General features: G+C 60.1%; 9 protein-coding genes across 9 annotated transcripts; 4 read left to right on the top strand and 5 right to left on the bottom strand.

Moving 5' to 3' along the window:
- Positions 1-522: 522 nt before the first annotated feature.
- Positions 523-1,862, bottom strand: LOC138687120 (claw keratin-like). The gene has a single exon (XM_069793093.1). It carries the CDS (start codon positions 1,010-1,012, stop codon positions 605-607), a length of 408 nt encoding a protein of 135 aa, XP_069649194.1. The 5' UTR covers positions 1,013-1,862; the 3' UTR covers positions 523-604.
- A 505-nt stretch (positions 1,863-2,367) lies between these two features.
- Positions 2,368-3,504, top strand: LOC138687119 (claw keratin-like). The gene has a single exon (XM_069793091.1). It carries the CDS (start codon positions 3,015-3,017, stop codon positions 3,420-3,422), a length of 408 nt encoding a protein of 135 aa, XP_069649192.1. The 5' UTR covers positions 2,368-3,014; the 3' UTR covers positions 3,423-3,504.
- Positions 3,505-5,797: 2,293 nt separating this feature from the next.
- LOC138687118 (claw keratin-like) lies at positions 5,798-7,137 on the bottom strand. Its single transcript, XM_069793090.1, has one exon. The coding sequence runs from the start codon at positions 6,285-6,287 to the stop codon at positions 5,880-5,882; it is 408 nt and encodes a 135-aa protein (XP_069649191.1). The 5' UTR covers positions 6,288-7,137; the 3' UTR covers positions 5,798-5,879.
- Positions 7,138-7,642: 505 nt separating this feature from the next.
- Positions 7,643-8,779, top strand: LOC138687117 (claw keratin-like). Its single transcript, XM_069793089.1, has one exon. The coding sequence runs from the start codon at positions 8,290-8,292 to the stop codon at positions 8,695-8,697; it is 408 nt and encodes a 135-aa protein (XP_069649190.1). The 5' UTR covers positions 7,643-8,289; the 3' UTR covers positions 8,698-8,779.
- Positions 8,780-11,072: 2,293 nt separating this feature from the next.
- Positions 11,073-12,412, bottom strand: LOC138687116 (claw keratin-like). The gene has a single exon (XM_069793088.1). It carries the CDS (start codon positions 11,560-11,562, stop codon positions 11,155-11,157), a length of 408 nt encoding a protein of 135 aa, XP_069649189.1. The 5' UTR covers positions 11,563-12,412; the 3' UTR covers positions 11,073-11,154.
- A 1,116-nt stretch (positions 12,413-13,528) lies between these two features.
- LOC138687115 (claw keratin-like) lies at positions 13,529-14,054 on the top strand. Its single transcript, XM_069793087.1, has one exon. It carries the CDS (start codon positions 13,565-13,567, stop codon positions 13,970-13,972), a length of 408 nt encoding a protein of 135 aa, XP_069649188.1. The 5' UTR covers positions 13,529-13,564; the 3' UTR covers positions 13,973-14,054.
- Positions 14,055-16,347: 2,293 nt separating this feature from the next.
- LOC138687114 (claw keratin-like) lies at positions 16,348-17,687 on the bottom strand. Its single transcript, XM_069793086.1, has one exon. The coding sequence runs from the start codon at positions 16,835-16,837 to the stop codon at positions 16,430-16,432; it is 408 nt and encodes a 135-aa protein (XP_069649187.1). The 5' UTR covers positions 16,838-17,687; the 3' UTR covers positions 16,348-16,429.
- A 505-nt stretch (positions 17,688-18,192) lies between these two features.
- Positions 18,193-19,329, top strand: LOC138687113 (claw keratin-like). Its single transcript, XM_069793085.1, has one exon. It carries the CDS (start codon positions 18,840-18,842, stop codon positions 19,245-19,247), a length of 408 nt encoding a protein of 135 aa, XP_069649186.1. The 5' UTR covers positions 18,193-18,839; the 3' UTR covers positions 19,248-19,329.
- Positions 19,330-21,622: 2,293 nt separating this feature from the next.
- Positions 21,623-22,962, bottom strand: LOC104319655 (claw keratin). The gene has a single exon (XM_009921481.2). It carries the CDS (start codon positions 22,110-22,112, stop codon positions 21,705-21,707), a length of 408 nt encoding a protein of 135 aa, XP_009919783.2. The 5' UTR covers positions 22,113-22,962; the 3' UTR covers positions 21,623-21,704.
- Positions 22,963-23,128: the final 166 nt, after the last annotated feature.

Raw genomic sequence — 23,128 nt, 5'->3', positions numbered from 1 at the left:
GTTCAAAGCGGGCTTTGGGAATGTATTGTGTTGATTGCTGGTGGGAGACCAGAGGAAGCTCAGTGGGATGTGCTCTACAAGACTCAGATGGGACTGTCATCATCAGTTGTAAGACACTGAGCAAACTGCCCAAATGCCCCAAGGGCACTACCGTGGCAGATTCAAGCAGCCCGGACCAACACGCCCCGAGGTTTGGGGGAAGTGGGAAAGAAGAAGGAAGGATGAAGAAAAACCATGGGTCGACCTTGCGATGCGACACAGCTTTTATTGCAGTTTGAGGGGGGGAGGCAGCTGGGAGAAGAGCAGGGCCCCGGCCAAGGGCAGCCCACGTCTCCTGGTAGCCGGCAGAGAGACAGCGAGCATCAGCTGTGCCACGGGAGCAGGCACCTAGTGCAGGTCTCTGTCGTCAGGGGGCAACAAGTCTTGAAGGGATGCTCAAGTAGGGCAGGAGGAAGGCAGAGCTGGGCCCCGAGCAGGCACGAGGCACCCAAGCTCCGGAGAGCAGCAATGCCGAAGGCATGTCCTTCCACGGAGCGTCGTGTCGGGACGTGCCAGGGGCTTTTCTGGAGCTCTCCTTCATCTGTGGCCGGACCCAGTGTGGGGCTTAGCAAGGCCCACAGTTGCCGTTGAGGTACCTGTGGCCTCGGCCCCAGCCGCCATATCCGCAACCCCCATAGCCTCCGTAGCCCCCGTAGCCTCCGTAGCCCCCATAGCCACCGTAGCCTCCATAGCCCCAAGAGCCTCCATAGCCCCCAAGGCCTCCAAAACCGCCACGGCCTCCAAAAGTGCCACCAAAGCCCCCTCCAACTCCGGGGGCTCCCGCCGAGCCAACAACGCTGTACTGCGGGAAGGAGCTGAGGATGGGCCCGGGGAAGGTGACCACCGAGGGCGGGGGCTGGATCACCACCGTGGAGTCGGGGCACTGCCGCACGCAGGGCTCGTTGCAGGTGTCAGCCAGCGGGGCCGGGGCGGCCACCCCGCAGGAAGGGGCGCACAGGCTGGAGCAGGACATCCTTGGGTTCGGGAGGTAAAGCTGCAAGACAAGGCAGAGCTCTGGCTCAGTGCAAGGCCTGATCCGAAGTCCCTCCGGCCTCTCTCACACGTGGAACCTGTGTCCCAGGGCGTGCTCGGGTTTATCTCGGCAGTCAGAGCAAAAACACGTTCCAGAGTTGAAATGCTGCTTTAGACCCCTTGCTGCCCTCATGCTCCCTGGTTCTTACTCGGCCACGGGAGGGAGGCAAAACTCCCTCATCCAAAGCAGATGGAAAATCACCGAGCTCCCAAAGGACTTGAGGGCACTGGCATACTCGGGGCATCGTACCTATGAGTTTAAATTTCCATCCTTTCCATAGTTCTGAAACAGCACCATCACATCCTCACCACGTGCTATGAAAGTGTGGTGGAGCACTCAGCAAAAGACACCTTGAGAAAGCCACTGCTGAGGAAGGAAAGGTGGAGGTAAGACTTGGACTTACCACAATGATCAGGAGAGTCAAGCGGAGGAAACTGGATAGAGGGCTGCAAAGCCCTCAGCTCTTTTATACATGTCCCAGACTGCCCGGGCCATCGGCCAAGGGGGCGGTTGCAAAAACCCCAGGTAATTATGAATTCAAGCGGACAAGCTTCCTGACACAGATAGTGATGCGAGACAACTGTGTGCCTCCTCACTGGGGACGTTGGCGTGCCAATGTGCCCTGGAGAAGAAAGAGGTGATGGGAGGGACAGACTGTGACACATCATTACATGAAAGACAAGGCGCTGCTGTAGCTGAACTCGCGGCACCAATAAACCCTGACCTGCCCCTAATCCCTCACTTTGCTTACGTAGAAGAATCCTGGGCATCTTGCAGAAGATTGCTGTGCCCCACCACGCCACACGCAGCACTCAGCAGCAGTCCAGCCACGCGCCCAGAGCCATCGGTGCCCAGCATGCCTGTGCCCGTAGGGAGCGTGGCCACATGCAGCCTGGCTCTCTGTGGGTGCTCGGCCAGCATCTCCGGGCACAGTCCTCAGTGGCCAGGTGAGTAATCAAGTCCCTCCAGAGGGGGCTCGCGGAGGACCACGCTCACAGACATGAGGCTGAAGGAGCTGACAGTGACCTGGTCGCGTTGCTGCCCTTCTGCTCCTCCATATACGTCCCCCGTCTCAGAGGTCTCCTGCGCTCTACCCCACTGCCGTGCCCATCGCGTCTCTACCAGGCCCCTGTGCGTTGGCGGTTTTGCCACACATGGCACCCGTCTCCTCTACGCTTTGCATGGCCGTCAAGTGAAACCGGGACCTAAAAAATCCCAATGCCCGCCAGAGCCTTCGGGGTGGGCAATTAGCAGAGATGCCTGCGGACCCCAAGACCGTGAGATGCGCAGCTGTTGCTGGCATTCAGAGATGGCGGGCATTTGGAAGTCACCCCGAGCGTGTGGAATGGCTTCTGCCTTTGCCCAACCTCCCGCTGCCTCTGTTTACCAGCCTGTAAAAGAGAGCTAATGACAGGCGTGATGGCTGTGCCCAGGATTGCAAAGCACTTCTGCAAGATGCCCAGGACTCTTCTACATAGGCAAAGTGGGGGATCAGGGACAGATCGGGGTTTATTGGTGGCACGAGGTCAACTACAGCACCGCCTTGTCTTTCATGTAATGACGTGTCACGGCCTGTCCCTCCCATCGCCCCTATCCTCTTCAGGGCACGTTTGCACACCAAAGTCCCCAGTGAAGAGGGATATAATTGTCTCGCTTCATTATCTGTGTCATGAAGCTTTTTCACCTGATTTCATGATTACGTGGGGTTTCCACCACCACCCCCTTGGCCGATGCCCCAGGCAGTGTGGGACACGTATAAAAGAGCTGAGGCCTTTGCAGCCCTCTATCCATCTTCCTCCACTTGACTCTCCTAATCAACTGGGTAAGTCCAGCTCTTGGAAGCCTCTTGGGGATCTCTGCCTGCCTCCCTCCATACAGCCCCTTCCCCACAGCCTGGCCTAATCCCCGGTGCCTTTTCCAGCACTCCTTGCCTGCCTGGAAGATGTCCTGCTCCAGCCTGTGCGCCCCTTCCTGCGGGGTGGCCGCCCCGGCCCCGCTGGCTGACACCTGCAACGAGCCCTGCGTGCGGCAGTGCCCCGACTCCACGGTGGTGATCCAGCCCCCGCCCTCGGTGGTCACCTTCCCCGGGCCCATCCTCAGCTCCTTCCCGCAGTACAGCGTTGTTGGCTCGGCGGGAGCCCCCGGAGTTGGAGGGGGCTTTGGTGGCACTTTTGGAGGCCGTGGCGGTTTTGGAGGCCTTGGGGGCTATGGAGGCTCTTGGGGCTATGGAGGCTACGGTGGCTATGGGGGCTACGGAGGCTACGGGGGCTACGGAGGCTATGGGGGTTGCGGATATGGCGGCTGGGGCCGAGGCCACAGGTACCTCAACGGCAACTGTGGGCCTTGCTAAGCCCCACACTGGGTCCGGCCACAGATGAAGGAGAGCTCCAGAAAAGCCCCTGGCACGTCCCGACACGACGCTCCGTGGAAGGACATGCCTTCGGCATTGCTGCTCTCCGGAGCTTGGGTGCCTCGTGCCTGCTCGGGGCCCAGCTCTGCCTTCCTCCTGCCCTGCTGATCATCCCTTCAAAGCTCGCTGACTCCCGATGACAGAGACCCGCACTAAGCGCCTGCTCCTGCGGCACGGCTGATGCTCACTCTGGCTCTGCCGGCTGCCAGGAGATGTGGGGCTGCCCTTGGCCGGGGCCCTGCTCTTCTCCCAGCTGCCTCCTCCCCTCAAACTGCAATAAAAGCTGTGTCGCATCGCAAGGTCGACCCATGGTTTTTCTTCATCCTTCCTCCATACCCAGTACCCCGAGTGGCAGCCTTGGCTCCCTGGGCCGCCCCAGCCAGCTCCCACCCGGGGCCTCGTCAGGGGCACCTGCAGGACCTGCTGTGCTTCCTCCTGCCTGCCCTTGGCAGCACGTCCCTCCACCAGCCACTCTTATGCAGCAGGGATCGTGCTCGTCTCCTTCACCAACACCTTCTCCCTCTTTCCCTTCCCTGTCTTCCCCCCACTTTGGGCTCCTGCACTCTACAGCCCAAGAAGAGCTGTTGGGCCCCACAGTGAGTTTGCCGCCCACTCTGGCCATTCCCCAGGGGCTGCCTGCAGCCTCAGGGCCGCGGGGATTGGGATGCCAACGGAGACGCTCCAACGGCAAAGGCCCAGGTCAGAGCCGCTTGGGAGGCCATGGGTCGACAGGGGAGACGGTGACGGTGAGCAACCCCCAGCACCTCCCCAACTGCCGTGCCTCCATCCCCTCCACATCCCTGCACCCCTGCACCACCTCCTCACCCTGTTTTTCCTCCGTCTTCCACTGCTGCTTGCAGGCACTTTTGGCCCCGTCTTGCCCCCGCTGCTGGAGCAGAAGCTCCTCCTGGGATTCCCTGTGTCACCCACCTGCCACCTGGGGATACGGCTCTGCCCAGGAAAAGAGTGACAGGAGAGCTTCCCACAGCCCCGTGCTCTGGACCAGATTTGCTGGCCCTTGTTTGCACACCAGCCCACAAAGTAGCCCACACTGCCACACCCCCCGCAAAGCACCCAGCCACAGCAGCCATGACGCGGTCGCCAGAACCCCCTTCCACCACTGTGCCCTCAGCAGACACACAGGGGACACCACGTGAGCCAGGACCTGGTGGATGGCCGAGAGTCGGTGCAGGGGGACCTGGCCAGCTGTGAGGACGGGCAGAGACTGAAACACCCTCAAGGGAAAGAGAAGACGTGCAAACTTCAGTTCAGGCAGTGGAAGGAAGGAACGCCTGCTCTTGCCATTTTGCTGCCTTCTATCCCATCCTCTGTGTTCACAGCTGCGGATGAGACATCTTTTCTTGAGCTCCCCAGCAGTGACCAACGTGCTGCCACACTGCCCTTCCTGGTGGCTCTGGCCGGAACTGTCTCTGTCCAAGACCACTTTGCCGTCCTGGGATCACAAGATCAGAAGATACTTGGAGAAGGGAGGCACCTCAGGAGGGTAGACAATCCAACCTCCTGCTCGGAGAGCTTTGTGCTTCACCTGACTGGATACCCGTGGCCACTTCAGGCCTCTGAGGGGAAATTTGGGAAGGCTTGGCTGTGTCTATCTCACTCCTTCCCGGTGGCCCCCACCTCTAGCTGGGCACAGGGGCATGGCCAGCAGCCCTGTACATGCAGTGGTCGTCTCTCCATTTCCCTGGACCTCCAAACGTGACCGTTAACAAGGCAATAAAAGCAGGTAGGAGATTTGGAAGAGCTTCTGCAAGACACCTATGGCGCTTTCACGTGTTCAAAGCGGGCTTTGGGAATGTATTGTGTTGATTGCTGGTGGGAGACCAGAGGAAGCTCAGTGGGATGTGCTCTACAAGACTCAGATGGGACTGTCATCATCAGTTGTAAGACACTGAGCAAACTGCCCAAATGCCCCAAGGGCACTACCGTGGCAGATTCAAGCAGCCCGGACCAACACGCCCCGAGGTTTGGGGGAAGTGGGAAAGAAGAAGGAAGGATGAAGAAAAACCATGGGTCGACCTTGCGATGCGACACAGCTTTTATTGCAGTTTGAGGGGGGGAGGCAGCTGGGAGAAGAGCAGGGCCCCGGCCAAGGGCAGCCCACGTCTCCTGGTAGCCGGCAGAGAGACAGCGAGCATCAGCTGTGCCACGGGAGCAGGCACCTAGTGCAGGTCTCTGTCGTCAGGGGGCAACAAGTCTTGAAGGGATGCTCAAGTAGGGCAGGAGGAAGGCAGAGCTGGGCCCCGAGCAGGCACGAGGCACCCAAGCTCCGGAGAGCAGCAATGCCGAAGGCATGTCCTTCCACGGAGCGTCGTGTCGGGACGTGCCAGGGGCTTTTCTGGAGCTCTCCTTCATCTGTGGCCGGACCCAGTGTGGGGCTTAGCAAGGCCCACAGTTGCCGTTGAGGTACCTGTGGCCTCGGCCCCAGCCGCCATATCCGCAACCCCCATAGCCTCCGTAGCCCCCGTAGCCTCCGTAGCCCCCATAGCCACCGTAGCCTCCATAGCCCCAAGAGCCTCCATAGCCCCCAAGGCCTCCAAAACCGCCACGGCCTCCAAAAGTGCCACCAAAGCCCCCTCCAACTCCGGGGGCTCCCGCCGAGCCAACAACGCTGTACTGCGGGAAGGAGCTGAGGATGGGCCCGGGGAAGGTGACCACCGAGGGCGGGGGCTGGATCACCACCGTGGAGTCGGGGCACTGCCGCACGCAGGGCTCGTTGCAGGTGTCAGCCAGCGGGGCCGGGGCGGCCACCCCGCAGGAAGGGGCGCACAGGCTGGAGCAGGACATCCTTGGGTTCGGGAGGTAAAGCTGCAAGACAAGGCAGAGCTCTGGCTCAGTGCAAGGCCTGATCCGAAGTCCCTCCGGCCTCTCTCACACGTGGAACCTGTGTCCCAGGGCGTGCTCGGGTTTATCTCGGCAGTCAGAGCAAAAACACGTTCCAGAGTTGAAATGCTGCTTTAGACCCCTTGCTGCCCTCATGCTCCCTGGTTCTTACTCGGCCACGGGAGGGAGGCAAAACTCCCTCATCCAAAGCAGATGGAAAATCACCGAGCTCCCAAAGGACTTGAGGGCACTGGCATACTCGGGGCATCGTACCTATGAGTTTAAATTTCCATCCTTTCCATAGTTCTGAAACAGCACCATCACATCCTCACCACGTGCTATGAAAGTGTGGTGGAGCACTCAGCAAAAGACACCTTGAGAAAGCCACTGCTGAGGAAGGAAAGGTGGAGGTAAGACTTGGACTTACCACAATGATCAGGAGAGTCAAGCGGAGGAAACTGGATAGAGGGCTGCAAAGCCCTCAGCTCTTTTATACATGTCCCAGACTGCCCGGGCCATCGGCCAAGGGGGCGGTTGCAAAAACCCCAGGTAATTATGAATTCAAGCGGACAAGCTTCCTGACACAGATAGTGATGCGAGACAACTGTGTGCCTCCTCACTGGGGACGTTGGCGTGCCAATGTGCCCTGGAGAAGAAAGAGGTGATGGGAGGGACAGACTGTGACACATCATTACATGAAAGACAAGGCGCTGCTGTAGCTGAACTCGCGGCACCAATAAACCCTGACCTGCCCCTAATCCCTCACTTTGCTTACGTAGAAGAATCCTGGGCATCTTGCAGAAGATTGCTGTGCCCCACCACGCCACACGCAGCACTCAGCAGCAGTCCAGCCACGCGCCCAGAGCCATCGGTGCCCAGCATGCCTGTGCCCGTAGGGAGCGTGGCCACATGCAGCCTGGCTCTCTGTGGGTGCTCGGCCAGCATCTCCGGGCACAGTCCTCAGTGGCCAGGTGAGTAATCAAGTCCCTCCAGAGGGGGCTCGCGGAGGACCACGCTCACAGACATGAGGCTGAAGGAGCTGACAGTGACCTGGTCGCGTTGCTGCCCTTCTGCTCCTCCATATACGTCCCCCGTCTCAGAGGTCTCCTGCGCTCTACCCCACTGCCGTGCCCATCGCGTCTCTACCAGGCCCCTGTGCGTTGGCGGTTTTGCCACACATGGCACCCGTCTCCTCTACGCTTTGCATGGCCGTCAAGTGAAACCGGGACCTAAAAAATCCCAATGCCCGCCAGAGCCTTCGGGGTGGGCAATTAGCAGAGATGCCTGCGGACCCCAAGACCGTGAGATGCGCAGCTGTTGCTGGCATTCAGAGATGGCGGGCATTTGGAAGTCACCCCGAGCGTGTGGAATGGCTTCTGCCTTTGCCCAACCTCCCGCTGCCTCTGTTTACCAGCCTGTAAAAGAGAGCTAATGACAGGCGTGATGGCTGTGCCCAGGATTGCAAAGCACTTCTGCAAGATGCCCAGGACTCTTCTACATAGGCAAAGTGGGGGATCAGGGACAGATCGGGGTTTATTGGTGGCACGAGGTCAACTACAGCACCGCCTTGTCTTTCATGTAATGACGTGTCACGGCCTGTCCCTCCCATCGCCCCTATCCTCTTCAGGGCACGTTTGCACACCAAAGTCCCCAGTGAAGAGGGATATAATTGTCTCGCTTCATTATCTGTGTCATGAAGCTTTTTCACCTGATTTCATGATTACGTGGGGTTTCCACCACCACCCCCTTGGCCGATGCCCCAGGCAGTGTGGGACACGTATAAAAGAGCTGAGGCCTTTGCAGCCCTCTATCCATCTTCCTCCACTTGACTCTCCTAATCAACTGGGTAAGTCCAGCTCTTGGAAGCCTCTTGGGGATCTCTGCCTGCCTCCCTCCATACAGCCCCTTCCCCACAGCCTGGCCTAATCCCCGGTGCCTTTTCCAGCACTCCTTGCCTGCCTGGAAGATGTCCTGCTCCAGCCTGTGCGCCCCTTCCTGCGGGGTGGCCGCCCCGGCCCCGCTGGCTGACACCTGCAACGAGCCCTGCGTGCGGCAGTGCCCCGACTCCACGGTGGTGATCCAGCCCCCGCCCTCGGTGGTCACCTTCCCCGGGCCCATCCTCAGCTCCTTCCCGCAGTACAGCGTTGTTGGCTCGGCGGGAGCCCCCGGAGTTGGAGGGGGCTTTGGTGGCACTTTTGGAGGCCGTGGCGGTTTTGGAGGCCTTGGGGGCTATGGAGGCTCTTGGGGCTATGGAGGCTACGGTGGCTATGGGGGCTACGGAGGCTACGGGGGCTACGGAGGCTATGGGGGTTGCGGATATGGCGGCTGGGGCCGAGGCCACAGGTACCTCAACGGCAACTGTGGGCCTTGCTAAGCCCCACACTGGGTCCGGCCACAGATGAAGGAGAGCTCCAGAAAAGCCCCTGGCACGTCCCGACACGACGCTCCGTGGAAGGACATGCCTTCGGCATTGCTGCTCTCCGGAGCTTGGGTGCCTCGTGCCTGCTCGGGGCCCAGCTCTGCCTTCCTCCTGCCCTGCTGATCATCCCTTCAAAGCTCGCTGACTCCCGATGACAGAGACCCGCACTAAGCGCCTGCTCCTGCGGCACGGCTGATGCTCACTCTGGCTCTGCCGGCTGCCAGGAGATGTGGGGCTGCCCTTGGCCGGGGCCCTGCTCTTCTCCCAGCTGCCTCCTCCCCTCAAACTGCAATAAAAGCTGTGTCGCATCGCAAGGTCGACCCATGGTTTTTCTTCATCCTTCCTCCATACCCAGTACCCCGAGTGGCAGCCTTGGCTCCCTGGGCCGCCCCAGCCAGCTCCCACCCGGGGCCTCGTCAGGGGCACCTGCAGGACCTGCTGTGCTTCCTCCTGCCTGCCCTTGGCAGCACGTCCCTCCACCAGCCACTCTTATGCAGCAGGGATCGTGCTCGTCTCCTTCACCAACACCTTCTCCCTCTTTCCCTTCCCTGTCTTCCCCCCACTTTGGGCTCCTGCACTCTACAGCCCAAGAAGAGCTGTTGGGCCCCCACAGTGAGTTTGCCGCCCACTCTGGCCATTCCCCAGGGGCTGCCTGCAGCCTCAGGGCCGCGGGGATTGGGATGCCAACGGAGACGCTCCAACGGCAAAGGCCCAGGTCAGAGCCGCTTGGGAGGCCATGGGTCGACAGGGGAGACGGTGACGGTGAGCAACCCCCAGCACCTCCCCAACTGCCGTGCCTCCATCCCCTCCACATCCCTGCACCCCTGCACCACCTCCTCACCCTGTTTTTCCTCCGTCTTCCACTGCTGCTTGCAGGCACTTTTGGCCCCGTCTTGCCCCCGCTGCTGGAGCAGAAGCTCCTCCTGGGATTCCCTGTGTCACCCACCTGCCACCTGGGGATACGGCTCTGCCCAGGAAAAGAGTGACAGGAGAGCTTCCCACAGCCCCGTGCTCTGGACCAGATTTGCTGGCCCTTGTTTGCACACCAGCCCACAAAGTAGCCCACACTGCCACACCCCCCGCAAAGCACCCAGCCACAGCAGCCATGACGCGGTCGCCAGAACCCCCTTCCACCACTGTGCCCTCAGCAGACACACAGGGGACACCACGTGAGCCAGGACCTGGTGGATGGCCGAGAGTCGGTGCAGGGGGGACCTGGCCAGCTGTGAGGACGGGCAGAGACTGAAACACCCTCAAGGGAAAGAGAAGACGTGCAAACTTCAGTTCAGGCAGTGGAAGGAAGGAACGCCTGCTCTTGCCATTTTGCTGCCTTCTATCCCATCCTCTGTGTTCACAGCTGCGGATGAGACATCTTTTCTTGAGCTCCCCAGCAGTGACCAACGTGCTGCCACACTGCCCTTCCTGGTGGCTCTGGCCGGAACTGTCTCTGTCCAAGACCACTTTGCCGTCCTGGGATCACAAGATCAGAAGATACTTGGAGAAGGGAGGCACCTCAGGAGGGTAGACAATCCAACCTCCTGCTCGGAGAGCTTTGTGCTTCACCTGACTGGATACCCGTGGCCACTTCAGGCCTCTGAGGGGAAATTTGGGAAGGCTTGGCTGTGTCTATCTCACTCCTTCCCGGTGGCCCCCACCTCTAGCTGGGCACAGGGGCATGGCCAGCAGCCCTGTACATGCAGTGGTCGTCTCTCCATTTCCCTGGACCTCCAAACGTGACCGTTAACAAGGCAATAAAAGCAGGTAGGAGATTTAAGAGCTTCTGCAAGACACCTATGGCGCTTTCACGTGTTCAAAGCGGGCTTTGGGAATGTATTGTGTTGATTGCTGGTGGGAGACCAGAGGAAGCTCAGTGGGATGTGCTCTACAAGACTCAGATGGGACTGTCATCATCAGTTGTAAGACACTGAGCAAACTGCCCAAATGCCCCAAGGGCACTACCGTGGCAGATTCAAGCAGCCCGGACCAACACGCCCCGAGGTTTGGGGGAAGTGGGAAAGAAGAAGGAAGGATGAAGAAAAACCATGGGTCGACCTTGCGATGCGACACAGCTTTTATTGCAGTTTGAGGGGGGGAGGCAGCTGGGAGAAGAGCAGGGCCCCGGCCAAGGGCAGCCCACGTCTCCTGGTAGCCGGCAGAGAGACAGCGAGCATCAGCTGTGCCACGGGAGCAGGCACCTAGTGCAGGTCTCTGTCGTCAGGGGGCAACAAGTCTTGAAGGGATGCTCAAGTAGGGCAGGAGGAAGGCAGAGCTGGGCCCCGAGCAGGCACGAGGCACCCAAGCTCCGGAGAGCAGCAATGCCGAAGGCATGTCCTTCCACGGAGCGTCGTGTCGGGACGTGCCAGGGGCTTTTCTGGAGCTCTCCTTCATCTGTGGCCGGACCCAGTGTGGGGCTTAGCAAGGCCCACAGTTGCCGTTGAGGTACCTGTGGCCTCGGCCCCAGCCGCCATATCCGCAACCCCCATAGCCTCCGTAGCCCCCGTAGCCTCCGTAGCCCCCATAGCCACCGTAGCCTCCATAGCCCCAAGAGCCTCCATAGCCCCCAAGGCCTCCAAAACCGCCACGGCCTCCAAAAGTGCCACCAAAGCCCCCTCCAACTCCGGGGGCTCCCGCCGAGCCAACAACGCTGTACTGCGGGAAGGAGCTGAGGATGGGCCCGGGGAAGGTGACCACCGAGGGCGGGGGCTGGATCACCACCGTGGAGTCGGGGCACTGCCGCACGCAGGGCTCGTTGCAGGTGTCAGCCAGCGGGGCCGGGGCGGCCACCCCGCAGGAAGGGGCGCACAGGCTGGAGCAGGACATCCTTGGGTTCGGGAGGTAAAGCTGCAAGACAAGGCAGAGCTCTGGCTCAGTGCAAGGCCTGATCCGAAGTCCCTCCGGCCTCTCTCACACGTGGAACCTGTGTCCCAGGGCGTGCTCGGGTTTATCTCGGCAGTCAGAGCAAAAACACGTTCCAGAGTTGAAATGCTGCTTTAGACCCCTTGCTGCCCTCATGCTCCCTGGTTCTTACTCGGCCACGGGAGGGAGGCAAAACTCCCTCATCCAAAGCAGATGGAAAATCACCGAGCTCCCAAAGGACTTGAGGGCACTGGCATACTCGGGGCATCGTACCTATGAGTTTAAATTTCCATCCTTTCCATAGTTCTGAAACAGCACCATCACATCCTCACCACGTGCTATGAAAGTGTGGTGGAGCACTCAGCAAAAGACACCTTGAGAAAGCCACTGCTGAGGAAGGAAAGGTGGAGGTAAGACTTGGACTTACCACAATGATCAGGAGAGTCAAGCGGAGGAAACTGGATAGAGGGCTGCAAAGCCCTCAGCTCTTTTATACATGTCCCAGACTGCCCGGGCCATCGGCCAAGGGGGCGGTTGCAAAAACCCCAGGTAATTATGAATTCAAGCGGACAAGCTTCCTGACACAGATAGTGATGCGAGACAACTGTGTGCCTCCTCACTGGGGACGTTGGCGTGCCAATGTGCCCTGGAGAAGAAAGAGGTGATGGGAGGGACAGACTGTGACACATCATTACATGAAAGACAAGGCGCTGCTGTAGCTGAACTCGCGGCACCAATAAACCCTGACCTGCCCCTAATCCCTCACTTTGCTTACGTAGAAGAATCCTGGGCATCTTGCAGAAGATTGCTGTGCCCCACCACGCCACACGCAGCACTCAGCAGCAGTCCAGCCACGCGCCCAGAGCCATCGGTGCCCAGCATGCCTGTGCCCGTAGGGAGCGTGGCCACATGCAGCCTGGCTCTCTGTGGGTGCTCGGCCAGCATCTCCGGGCACAGTCCTCAGTGGCCAGGTGAGTAATCAAGTCCCTCCAGAGGGGGCTCGCGGAGGACCACGCTCACAGACATGAGGCTGAAGGAGCTGACAGTGACCTGGTCGCGTTGCTGCCCTTCTGCTCCTCCATATACGTCCCCCGTCTCAGAGGTCTCCTGCGCTCTACCCCACTGCCGTGCCCATCGCGTCTCTACCAGGCCCCTGTGCGTTGGCGGTTTTGCCACACATGGCACCCGTCTCCTCTACGCTTTGCATGGCCGTCAAGTGAAACCGGGACCTAAAAAATCCCAATGCCCGCCAGAGCCTTCGGGGTGGGCAATTAGCAGAGATGCCTGCGGACCCCAAGACCGTGAGATGCGCAGCTGTTGCTGGCATTCAGAGATGGCGGGCATTTGGAAGTCACCCCGAGCGTGTGGAATGGCTTCTGCCTTTGCCCAACCTCCCGCTGCCTCTGTTTACCAGCCTGTAAAAGAGAGCTAATGACAGGCGTGATGGCTGTGCCCAGGATTGCAAAGCACTTCTGCAAGATGCCCAGGACTCTTCTACATAGGCAAAGTGGGGGATCAGGGACAGATCGGGGTTTATTGGTGGCACGAGGTCAACTACAGCACCGCCTTGTCTTTCATGTAATGACGTGTCACGGCCTGTCCCTCCCATCGCCCCTATCCTCTTCAGGGCACGTTTGCACACCAAAGTCCCCAGTGAAGAGGGATATAATTGTCTCTCTTCATTATCTGTGTCATGAAGCTTTTTCACCTGATTTCATGATTACGTGGGGTTTCCACCACCACCCCCTTGGCCGATGCCCCAGGCAGTGTGGGACACGTATAAAAGAGCTGAGGCCTTTGCAGCCCTCTATCCATCTTCCTCCACTTGACTCTCCTAATCAACTGGGTAAGTCCAGCTCTTGGAAGCCTCTTGGGGATCTCTGCCTGCCTCCCTCCATACAGCCCCTTCCCCACAGCCTGGCCTAATCCCCGGTGCCTTTTCCAGCACTCCTTGCCTGCCTGGAAGATGTCCTGCTCCAGCCTGTGCGCCCCTTCCTGCGGGGTGGCCGCCCCGGCCCCGCTGGCTGACACCTGCAACGAGCCCTGCGTGCGGCAGTGCCCCGACTCCACGGTGGTGATCCAGCCCCCGCCCTCGGTGGTCACCTTCCCCGGGCCCATCCTCAGCTCCTTCCCGCAGTACAGCGTTGTTGGCTCGGCGGGAGCCCCCGGAGTTGGAGGGGGCTTTGGTGGCACTTTTGGAGGCCGTGGCGGTTTTGGAGGCCTTGGGGGCTATGGAGGCTCTTGGGGCTATGGAGGCTACGGTGGCTATGGGGGCTACGGAGGCTACGGGGGCTACGGAGGCTATGGGGGTTGCGGATATGGCGGCTGGGGCCGAGGCCACAGGTACCTCAACGGCAACTGTGGGCCTTGCTAAGCCCCACACTGGGTCCGGCCACAGATGAAGGAGAGCTCCAGAAAAGCCCCTGGCACGTCCCGACACGACGCTCCGTGGAAGGACATGCCTTCGGCATTGCTGCTCTCCGGAGCTTGGGTGCCTCGTGCCTGCTCGGGGCCCAGCTCTGCCTTCCTCCTGCCCTGCTGATCATCCCTTCAAAGCTCGCTGACTCCCGATGACAGAGACCCGCACTAAGCGCCTGCTCCTGCGGCACGGCTGATGCTCACTCTGGCTCTGCCGGCTGCCAGGAGATGTGGGGCTGCCCTTGGCCGGGGCCCTGCTCTTCTCCCAGCTGCCTCCTCCCCTCAAACTGCAATAAAAGCTGTGTCGCATCGCAAGGTCGACCCATGGTTTTTCTTCATCCTTCCTCCATACCCAGTACCCCGAGTGGCAGCCTTGGCTCCCTGGGCCGCCCCAGCCAGCTCCCACCCGGGGCCTCGTCAGGGGCACCTGCAGGACCTGCTGTGCTTCCTCCTGCCTGCCCTTGGCAGCACGTCCCTCCACCAGCCACTCTTATGCAGCAGGGATCGTGCTCGTCTCCTTCACCAACACCTTCTCCCTCTTTCCCTTCCCTGTCTTCCCCCCACTTTGGGCTCCTGCACTCTACAGCCCAAGAAGAGCTGTTGGGCCCCACAGTGAGTTTGCCGCCCACTCTGGCCATTCCCCAGGGGCTGCCTGCAGCCTCAGGGCCGCGGGGATTGGGATGCCAACGGAGACGCTCCAACGGCAAAGGCCCAGGTCAGAGCCGCTTGGGAGGCCATGGGTCGACAGGGGAGACGGTGACGGTGAGCAACCCCCAGCACCTCCCCAACTGCCGTGCCTCCATCCCCTCCACATCCCTGCACCCCTGCACCACCTCCTCACCCTGTTTTTCCTCCGTCTTCCACTGCTGCTTGCAGGCACTTTTGGCCCCGTCTTGCCCCCGCTGCTGGAGCAGAAGCTCCTCCTGGGATTCCCTGTGTCACCCACCTGCCACCTGGGGATACGGCTCTGCCCAGGAAAAGAGTGACAGGAGAGCTTCCCACAGCCCCGTGCTCTGGACCAGATTTGCTGGCCCTTGTTTGCACACCAGCCCACAAAGTAGCCCACACTGCCACACCCCCCGCAAAGCACCCAGCCACAGCAGCCATGACGCGGTCGCCAGAACCCCCTTCCACCACTGTGCCCTCAGCAGACACACAGGGGACACCACGTGAGCCAGGACCTGGTGGATGGCCGAGAGTCGGTGCAGGGGGACCTGGCCAGCTGTGAGGACGGGCAGAGACTGAAACACCCTCAAGGGAAAGAGAAGACGTGCAAACTTCAGTTCAGGCAGTGGAAGGAAGGAACGCCTGCTCTTGCCATTTTGCTGCCTTCTATCCCATCCTCTGTGTTCACAGCTGCGGATGAGACATCTTTTCTTGAGCTCCCCAGCAGTGACCAACGCGCTGCCACACTGCCCTTCCTGGTGGCTCTGGCCGGAACTGTCTCTGTCCAAGACCACTTTGCCGTCCTGGGATCACAAGATCAGAAGATACTTGGAGAAGGGAGGCACCTCAGGAGGGTAGACAATCCAACCTCCTGCTCGGAGAGCTTTGTGCTTCACCTGACTGGATACCCGTGGCCACTTCAGGCCTCTGAGGGGAAATTTGGGAAGGCTTGGCTGTGTCTATCTCACTCCTTCCCGGTGGCCCCCACCTCTAGCTGGGCACAGGGGCATGGCCAGCAGCCCTGTACATGCAGTGGTCGTCTCTCCATTTCCCTGGACCTCCAAACGTGACCGTTAACAAGGCAATAAAAGCAGGTAGGAGATTTGGAAGAGCTTCTGCAAGACACCTATGGCGCTTTCACGTGTTCAAAGCGGGCTTTGGGAATGTATTGTGTTGATTGCTGGTGGGAGACCAGAGGAAGCTCAGTGGGATGTGCTCTACAAGACTCAGATGGGACTGTCATCATCAGTTGTAAGACACTGAGCAAACTGCCCAAATGCCCCAAGGGCACTACCGTGGCAGATTCAAGCAGCCCGGACCAACACGCCCCGAGGTTTGGGGGAAGTGGGAAAGAAGAAGGAAGGATGAAGAAAAACCATGGGTCGACCTTGCGATGCGACACAGCTTTTATTGCAGTTTGAGGGGGGGAGGCAGCTGGGAGAAGAGCAGGGCCCCGGCCAAGGGCAGCCCACGTCTCCTGGTAGCCGGCAGAGAGACAGCGAGCATCAGCTGTGCCACGGGAGCAGGCACCTAGTGCAGGTCTCTGTCGTCAGGGGGCAACAAGTCTTGAAGGGATGCTCAAGTAGGGCAGGAGGAAGGCAGAGCTGGGCCCCGAGCAGGCACGAGGCACCCAAGCTCCGGAGAGCAGCAATGCCGAAGGCATGTCCTTCCACGGAGCGTCGTGTCGGGACGTGCCAGGGGCTTTTCTGGAGCTCTCCTTCATCTGTGGCCGGACCCAGTGTGGGGCTTAGCAAGGCCCACAGTTGCCGTTGAGGTACCTGTGGCCTCGGCCCCAGCCGCCATATCCGCAACCCCCATAGCCTCCGTAGCCCCCGTAGCCTCCGTAGCCCCCATAGCCACCGTAGCCTCCATAGCCCCAAGAGCCTCCATAGCCCCCAAGGCCTCCAAAACCGCCACGGCCTCCAAAAGTGCCACCAAAGCCCCCTCCAACTCCGGGGGCTCCCGCCGAGCCAACAACGCTGTACTGCGGGAAGGAGCTGAGGATGGGCCCGGGGAAGGTGACCACCGAGGGCGGGGGCTGGATCACCACCGTGGAGTCGGGGCACTGCCGCACGCAGGGCTCGTTGCAGGTGTCAGCCAGCGGGGCCGGGGCGGCCACCCCGCAGGAAGGGGCGCACAGGCTGGAGCAGGACATCCTTGGGTTCGGGAGGTAAAGCTGCAAGACAAGGCAGAGCTCTGGCTCAGTGCAAGGCCTGATCCGAAGTCCCTCCGGCCTCTCTCACACGTGGAACCTGTGTCCCAGGGCGTGCTCGGGTTTATCTCGGCAGTCAGAGCAAAAACACGTTCCAGAGTTGAAATGCTGCTTTAGACCCCTTGCTGCCCTCATGCTCCCTGGTTCTTACTCGGCCACGGGAGGGAGGCAAAACTCCCTCATCCAAAGCAGATGGAAAATCACCGAGCTCCCAAAGGACTTGAGGGCACTGGCATACTCGGGGCATCGTACCTATGAGTTTAAATTTCCATCCTTTCCATAGTTCTGAAACAGCACCATCACATCCTCACCACGTGCTATGAAAGTGTGGTGGAGCACTCAGCAAAAGACACCTTGAGAAAGCCACTGCTGAGGAAGGAAAGGTGGAGGTAAGACTTGGACTTACCACAATGATCAGGAGAGTCAAGCGGAGGAAACTGGATAGAGGGCTGCAAAGCCCTCAGCTCTTTTATACATGTCCCAGACTGCCCGGGCCATCGGCCAAGGGGGCGGTTGCAAAAACCCCAGGTAATTATGAATTCAAGCGGACAAGCTTCCTGACACAGATAGTGATGCGAGACAACTGTGTGCCTCCTCACTGGGGACGTTGGCGTGCCAATGTGCCCTGGAGAAGAAAGAGGTGATGGGAGGGACAGACTGTGACACATCATTACATGAAAGACAAGGCGCTGCTGTAGCTGAACTCGCGGCACCAATAAACCCTGACCTGCCCCTAATCCCTCACTTTGCTTACGTAGAAGAATCCTGGGCATCTTGCAGAAGATTGCTGTGCCCCACCACGCCACACGCAGCACTCAGCAGCAGTCCAGCCACGCGCCCAGAGCCATCGGTGCCCAGCATGCCTGTGCCCGTAGGGAGCGTGGCCACATGCAGCCTGGCTCTCTGTGGGTGCTCGGCCAGCATCTCCGGGCACAGTCCTCAGTGGCCAGGTGAGTAATCAAGTCCCTCCAGAGGGGGCTCGCGGAGGACCACGCTCACAGACATGAGGCTGAAGGAGCTGACAGTGACCTGGTCGCGTTGCTGCCCTTCTGCTCCTCCATATACGTCCCCCGTCTCAGAGGTCTCCTGCGCTCTACCCCACTGCCGTGCCCATCGCGTCTCTACCAGGCCCCTGTGCGTTGGCGGTTTTGCCACACATGGCACCCGTCTCCTCTACGCTTTGCATGGCCGTCAAGTGAAACCGGGACCTAAAAAATCCCAATGCCCGCCAGAGCCTTCGGGGTGGGCAATTAGCAGAGATGCCTGCGGACCCCAAGACCGTGAGATGCGCAGCTGTTGCTGGCATTCAGAGATGGCGGGCATTTGGAAGTCACCCCGAGCGTGTGGAATGGCTTCTGCCTTTGCCCAACCTCCCGCTGCCTCTGTTTACCAGCCTGTAAAAGAGAGCTAATGACAGGCGTGATGGCTGTGCCCAGGATTGCAAAGCACTTCTGCAAGATGCCCAGGACTCTTCTACATAGGCAAAGTGGGGGATCAGGGACAGATCGGGGTTTATTGGTGGCACGAGGTCAACTACAGCACCGCCTTGTCTTTCATGTAATGACGTGTCACGGCCTGTCCCTCCCATCGCCCCTATCCTCTTCAGGGCACGTTTGCACACCAAAGTCCCCAGTGAAGAGGGATATAATTGTCTCGCTTCATTATCTGTGTCATGAAGCTTTTTCACCTGATTTCATGATTACGTGGGGTTTCCACCACCACCCCCTTGGCCGATGCCCCAGGCAGTGTGGGACACGTATAAAAGAGCTGAGGCCTTTGCAGCCCTCTATCCATCTTCCTCCACTTGACTCTCCTAATCAACTGGGTAAGTCCAGCTCTTGGAAGCCTCTTGGGGATCTCTGCCTGCCTCCCTCCATACAGCCCCTTCCCCACAGCCTGGCCTAATCCCCGGTGCCTTTTCCAGCACTCCTTGCCTGCCTGGAAGATGTCCTGCTCCAGCCTGTGCGCCCCTTCCTGCGGGGTGGCCGCCCCGGCCCCGCTGGCTGACACCTGCAACGAGCCCTGCGTGCGGCAGTGCCCCGACTCCACGGTGGTGATCCAGCCCCCGCCCTCGGTGGTCACCTTCCCCGGGCCCATCCTCAGCTCCTTCCCGCAGTACAGCGTTGTTGGCTCGGCGGGAGCCCCCGGAGTTGGAGGGGGCTTTGGTGGCACTTTTGGAGGCCGTGGCGGTTTTGGAGGCCTTGGGGGCTATGGAGGCTCTTGGGGCTATGGAGGCTACGGTGGCTATGGGGGCTACGGAGGCTACGGGGGCTACGGAGGCTATGGGGGTTGCGGATATGGCGGCTGGGGCCGAGGCCACAGGTACCTCAACGGCAACTGTGGGCCTTGCTAAGCCCCACACTGGGTCCGGCCACAGATGAAGGAGAGCTCCAGAAAAGCCCCTGGCACGTCCCGACACGACGCTCCGTGGAAGGACATGCCTTCGGCATTGCTGCTCTCCGGAGCTTGGGTGCCTCGTGCCTGCTCGGGGCCCAGCTCTGCCTTCCTCCTGCCCTGCTGATCATCCCTTCAAAGCTCGCTGACTCCCGATGACAGAGACCCGCACTAAGCGCCTGCTCCTGCGGCACGGCTGATGCTCACTCTGGCTCTGCCGGCTGCCAGGAGATGTGGGGCTGCCCTTGGCCGGGGCCCTGCTCTTCTCCCAGCTGCCTCCTCCCCTCAAACTGCAATAAAAGCTGTGTCGCATCGCAAGGTCGACCCATGGTTTTTCTTCATCCTTCCTCCATACCCAGTACCCCGAGTGGCAGCCTTGGCTCCCTGGGCCGCCCCAGCCAGCTCCCACCCGGGGCCTCGTCAGGGGCACCTGCAGGACCTGCTGTGCTTCCTCCTGCCTGCCCTTGGCAGCACGTCCCTCCACCAGCCACTCTTATGCAGCAGGGATCGTGCTCGTCTCCTTCACCAACACCTTCTCCCTCTTTCCCTTCCCTGTCTTCCCCCCACTTTGGGCTCCTGCACTCTACAGCCCAAGAAGAGCTGTTGGGCCCCACAGTGAGTTTGCCGCCCACTCTGGCCATTCCCCAGGGGCTGCCTGCAGCCTCAGGGCCGCGGGGATTGGGATGCCAACGGAGACGCTCCAACGGCAAAGGCCCAGGTCAGAGCCGCTTGGGAGGCCATGGGTCGACAGGGGAGACGGTGACGGTGAGCAACCCCCAGCACCTCCCCAACTGCCGTGCCTCCATCCCCTCCACATCCCTGCACCCCTGCACCACCTCCTCACCCTGTTTTTCCTCCGTCTTCCACTGCTGCTTGCAGGCACTTTTGGCCCCGTCTTGCCCCCGCTGCTGGAGCAGAAGCTCCTCCTGGGATTCCCTGTGTCACCCACCTGCCACCTGGGGATACGGCTCTGCCCAGGAAAAGAGTGACAGGAGAGCTTCCCACAGCCCCGTGCTCTGGACCAGATTTGCTGGCCCTTGTTTGCACACCAGCCCACAAAGTAGCCCACACTGCCACACCCCCCGCAAAGCACCCAGCCACAGCAGCCATGACGCGGTCGCCAGAACCCCCTTCCACCACTGTGCCCTCAGCAGACACACAGGGGACACCACGTGAGCCAGGACCTGGTGGATGGCCGAGAGTCGGTGCAGGGGGACCTGGCCAGCTGTGAGGACGGGCAGAGACTGAAACACCCTCAAGGGAAAGAGAAGACGTGCAAACTTCAGTTCAGGCAGTGGAAGGAAGGAACGCCTGCTCTTGCCATTTTGCTGCCTTCTATCCCATCCTCTGTGTTCACAGCTGCGGATGAGACATCTTTTCTTGAGCTCCCCAGCAGTGACCAACGCGCTGCCACACTGCCCTTCCTGGTGGCTCTGGCCGGAACTGTCTCTGTCCAAGACCACTTTGCCGTCCTGGGATCACAAGATCAGAAGATACTTGGAGAAGGGAGGCACCTCAGGAGGGTAGACAATCCAACCTCCTGCTCGGAGAGCTTTGTGCTTCACCTGACTGGATACCCGTGGCCACTTCAGGCCTCTGAGGGGAAATTTGGGAAGGCTTGGCTGTGTCTATCTCACTCCTTCCCGGTGGCCCCCACCTCTAGCTGGGCACAGGGGCATGGCCAGCAGCCCTGTACATGCAGTGGTCGTCTCTCCATTTCCCTGGACCTCCAAACGTGACCGTTAACAAGGCAATAAAAGCAGGTAGGAGATTTGGAAGAGCTTCTGCAAGACACCTATGGCGCTTTCACGTGTTCAAAGCGGGCTTTGGGAATGTATTGTGTTGATTGCTGGTGGGAGACCAGAGGAAGCTCAGTGGGATGTGCTCTACAAGACTCAGATGGGACTGTCATCATCAGTTGTAAGACACTGAGCAAACTGCCCAAATGCCCCAAGGGCACTACCGTGGCAGATTCAAGCAGCCCGGACCAACACGCCCCGAGGTTTGGGGGAAGTGGGAAAGAAGAAGGAAGGATGAAGAAAAACCATGGGTCGACCTTGCGATGCGACACAGCTTTTATTGCAGTTTGAGGGGGGGAGGCAGCTGGGAGAAGAGCAGGGCCCCGGCCAAGGGCAGCCCACGTCTCCTGGTAGCCGGCAGAGAGACAGCGAGCATCAGCTGTGCCACGGGAGCAGGCACCTAGTGCAGGTCTCTGTCGTCAGGGGGCAACAAGTCTTGAAGGGATGCTCAAGTAGGGCAGGAGGAAGGCAGAGCTGGGCCCCGAGCAGGCACGAGGCACCCAAGCTCCGGAGAGCAGCAATGCCGAAGGCATGTCCTTCCACGGAGCGTCGTGTCGGGACGTGCCAGGGGCTTTTCTGGAGCTCTCCTTCATCTGTGGCCGGACCCAGTGTGGGGCTTAGCAAGGCCCACAGTTGCCGTTGAGGTACCTGTGGCCTCGGCCCCAGCCGCCATATCCGCAACCCCCATAGCCTCCGTAGCCCCCGTAGCCTCCGTAGCCCCCATAGCCACCGTAGCCTCCATAGCCCCAAGAGCCTCCATAGCCCCCAAGGCCTCCAAAACCGCCACGGCCTCCAAAAGTGCCACCAAAGCCCCCTCCAACTCCGGGGGCTCCCGCCGAGCCAACAACGCTGTACTGCGGGAAGGAGCTGAGGATGGGCCCGGGGAAGGTGACCACCGAGGGCGGGGGCTGGATCACCACCGTGGAGTCGGGGCACTGCCGCACGCAGGGCTCGTTGCAGGTGTCAGCCAGCGGGGCCGGGGCGGCCACCCCGCAGGAAGGGGCGCACAGGCTGGAGCAGGACATCCTTGGGTTCGGGAGGTAAAGCTGCAAGACAAGGCAGAGCTCTGGCTCAGTGCAAGGCCTGATCCGAAGTCCCTCCGGCCTCTCTCACACGTGGAACCTGTGTCCCAGGGCGTGCTCGGGTTTATCTCGGCAGTCAGAGCAAAAACACGTTCCAGAGTTGAAATGCTGCTTTAGACCCCTTGCTGCCCTCATGCTCCCTGGTTCTTACTCGGCCACGGGAGGGAGGCAAAACTCCCTCATCCAAAGCAGATGGAAAATCACCGAGCTCCCAAAGGACTTGAGGGCACTGGCATACTCGGGGCATCGTACCTATGAGTTTAAATTTCCATCCTTTCCATAGTTCTGAAACAGCACCATCACATCCTCACCACGTGCTATGAAAGTGTGGTGGAGCACTCAGCAAAAGACACCTTGAGAAAGCCACTGCTGAGGAAGGAAAGGTGGAGGTAAGACTTGGACTTACCACAATGATCAGGAGAGTCAAGCGGAGGAAACTGGATAGAGGGCTGCAAAGCCCTCAGCTCTTTTATACATGTCCCAGACTGCCCGGGCCATCGGCCAAGGGGGCGGTTGCAAAAACCCCAGGTAATTATGAATTCAAGCGGACAAGCTTCCTGACACAGATAGTGATGCGAGACAACTGTGTGCCTCCTCACTGGGGACGTTGGCGTGCCAATGTGCCCTGGAGAAGAAAGAGGTGATGGGAGGGACAGACTGTGACACATCATTACATGAAAGACAAGGCGCTGCTGTAGCTGAACTCGCGGCACCAATAAACCCTGACCTGCCCCTAATCCCTCACTTTGCTTACGTAGAAGAATCCTGGGCATCTTGCAGAAGATTGCTGTGCCCCACCACGCCACACGCAGCACTCAGCAGCAGTCCAGCCACGCGCCCAGAGCCATCGGTGCCCAGCATGCCTGTGCCCGTAGGGAGCGTGGCCACATGCAGCCTGGCTCTCTGTGGGTGCTCGGCCAGCATCTCCGGGCACAGTCCTCAGTGGCCAGGTGAGTAAT

The sequence above is a fragment of the Haliaeetus albicilla genome, chromosome 10 (assembly GCF_947461875.1).
Source record: "Haliaeetus albicilla chromosome 10, bHalAlb1.1, whole genome shotgun sequence".
NCBI classification, from domain to species: domain Eukaryota; kingdom Metazoa; phylum Chordata; class Aves; order Accipitriformes; family Accipitridae; genus Haliaeetus; species Haliaeetus albicilla.
The sequence above is the reverse complement of the archived record's forward strand: the minus strand, read 5'-3'. Positions and strand labels throughout refer to the sequence as shown.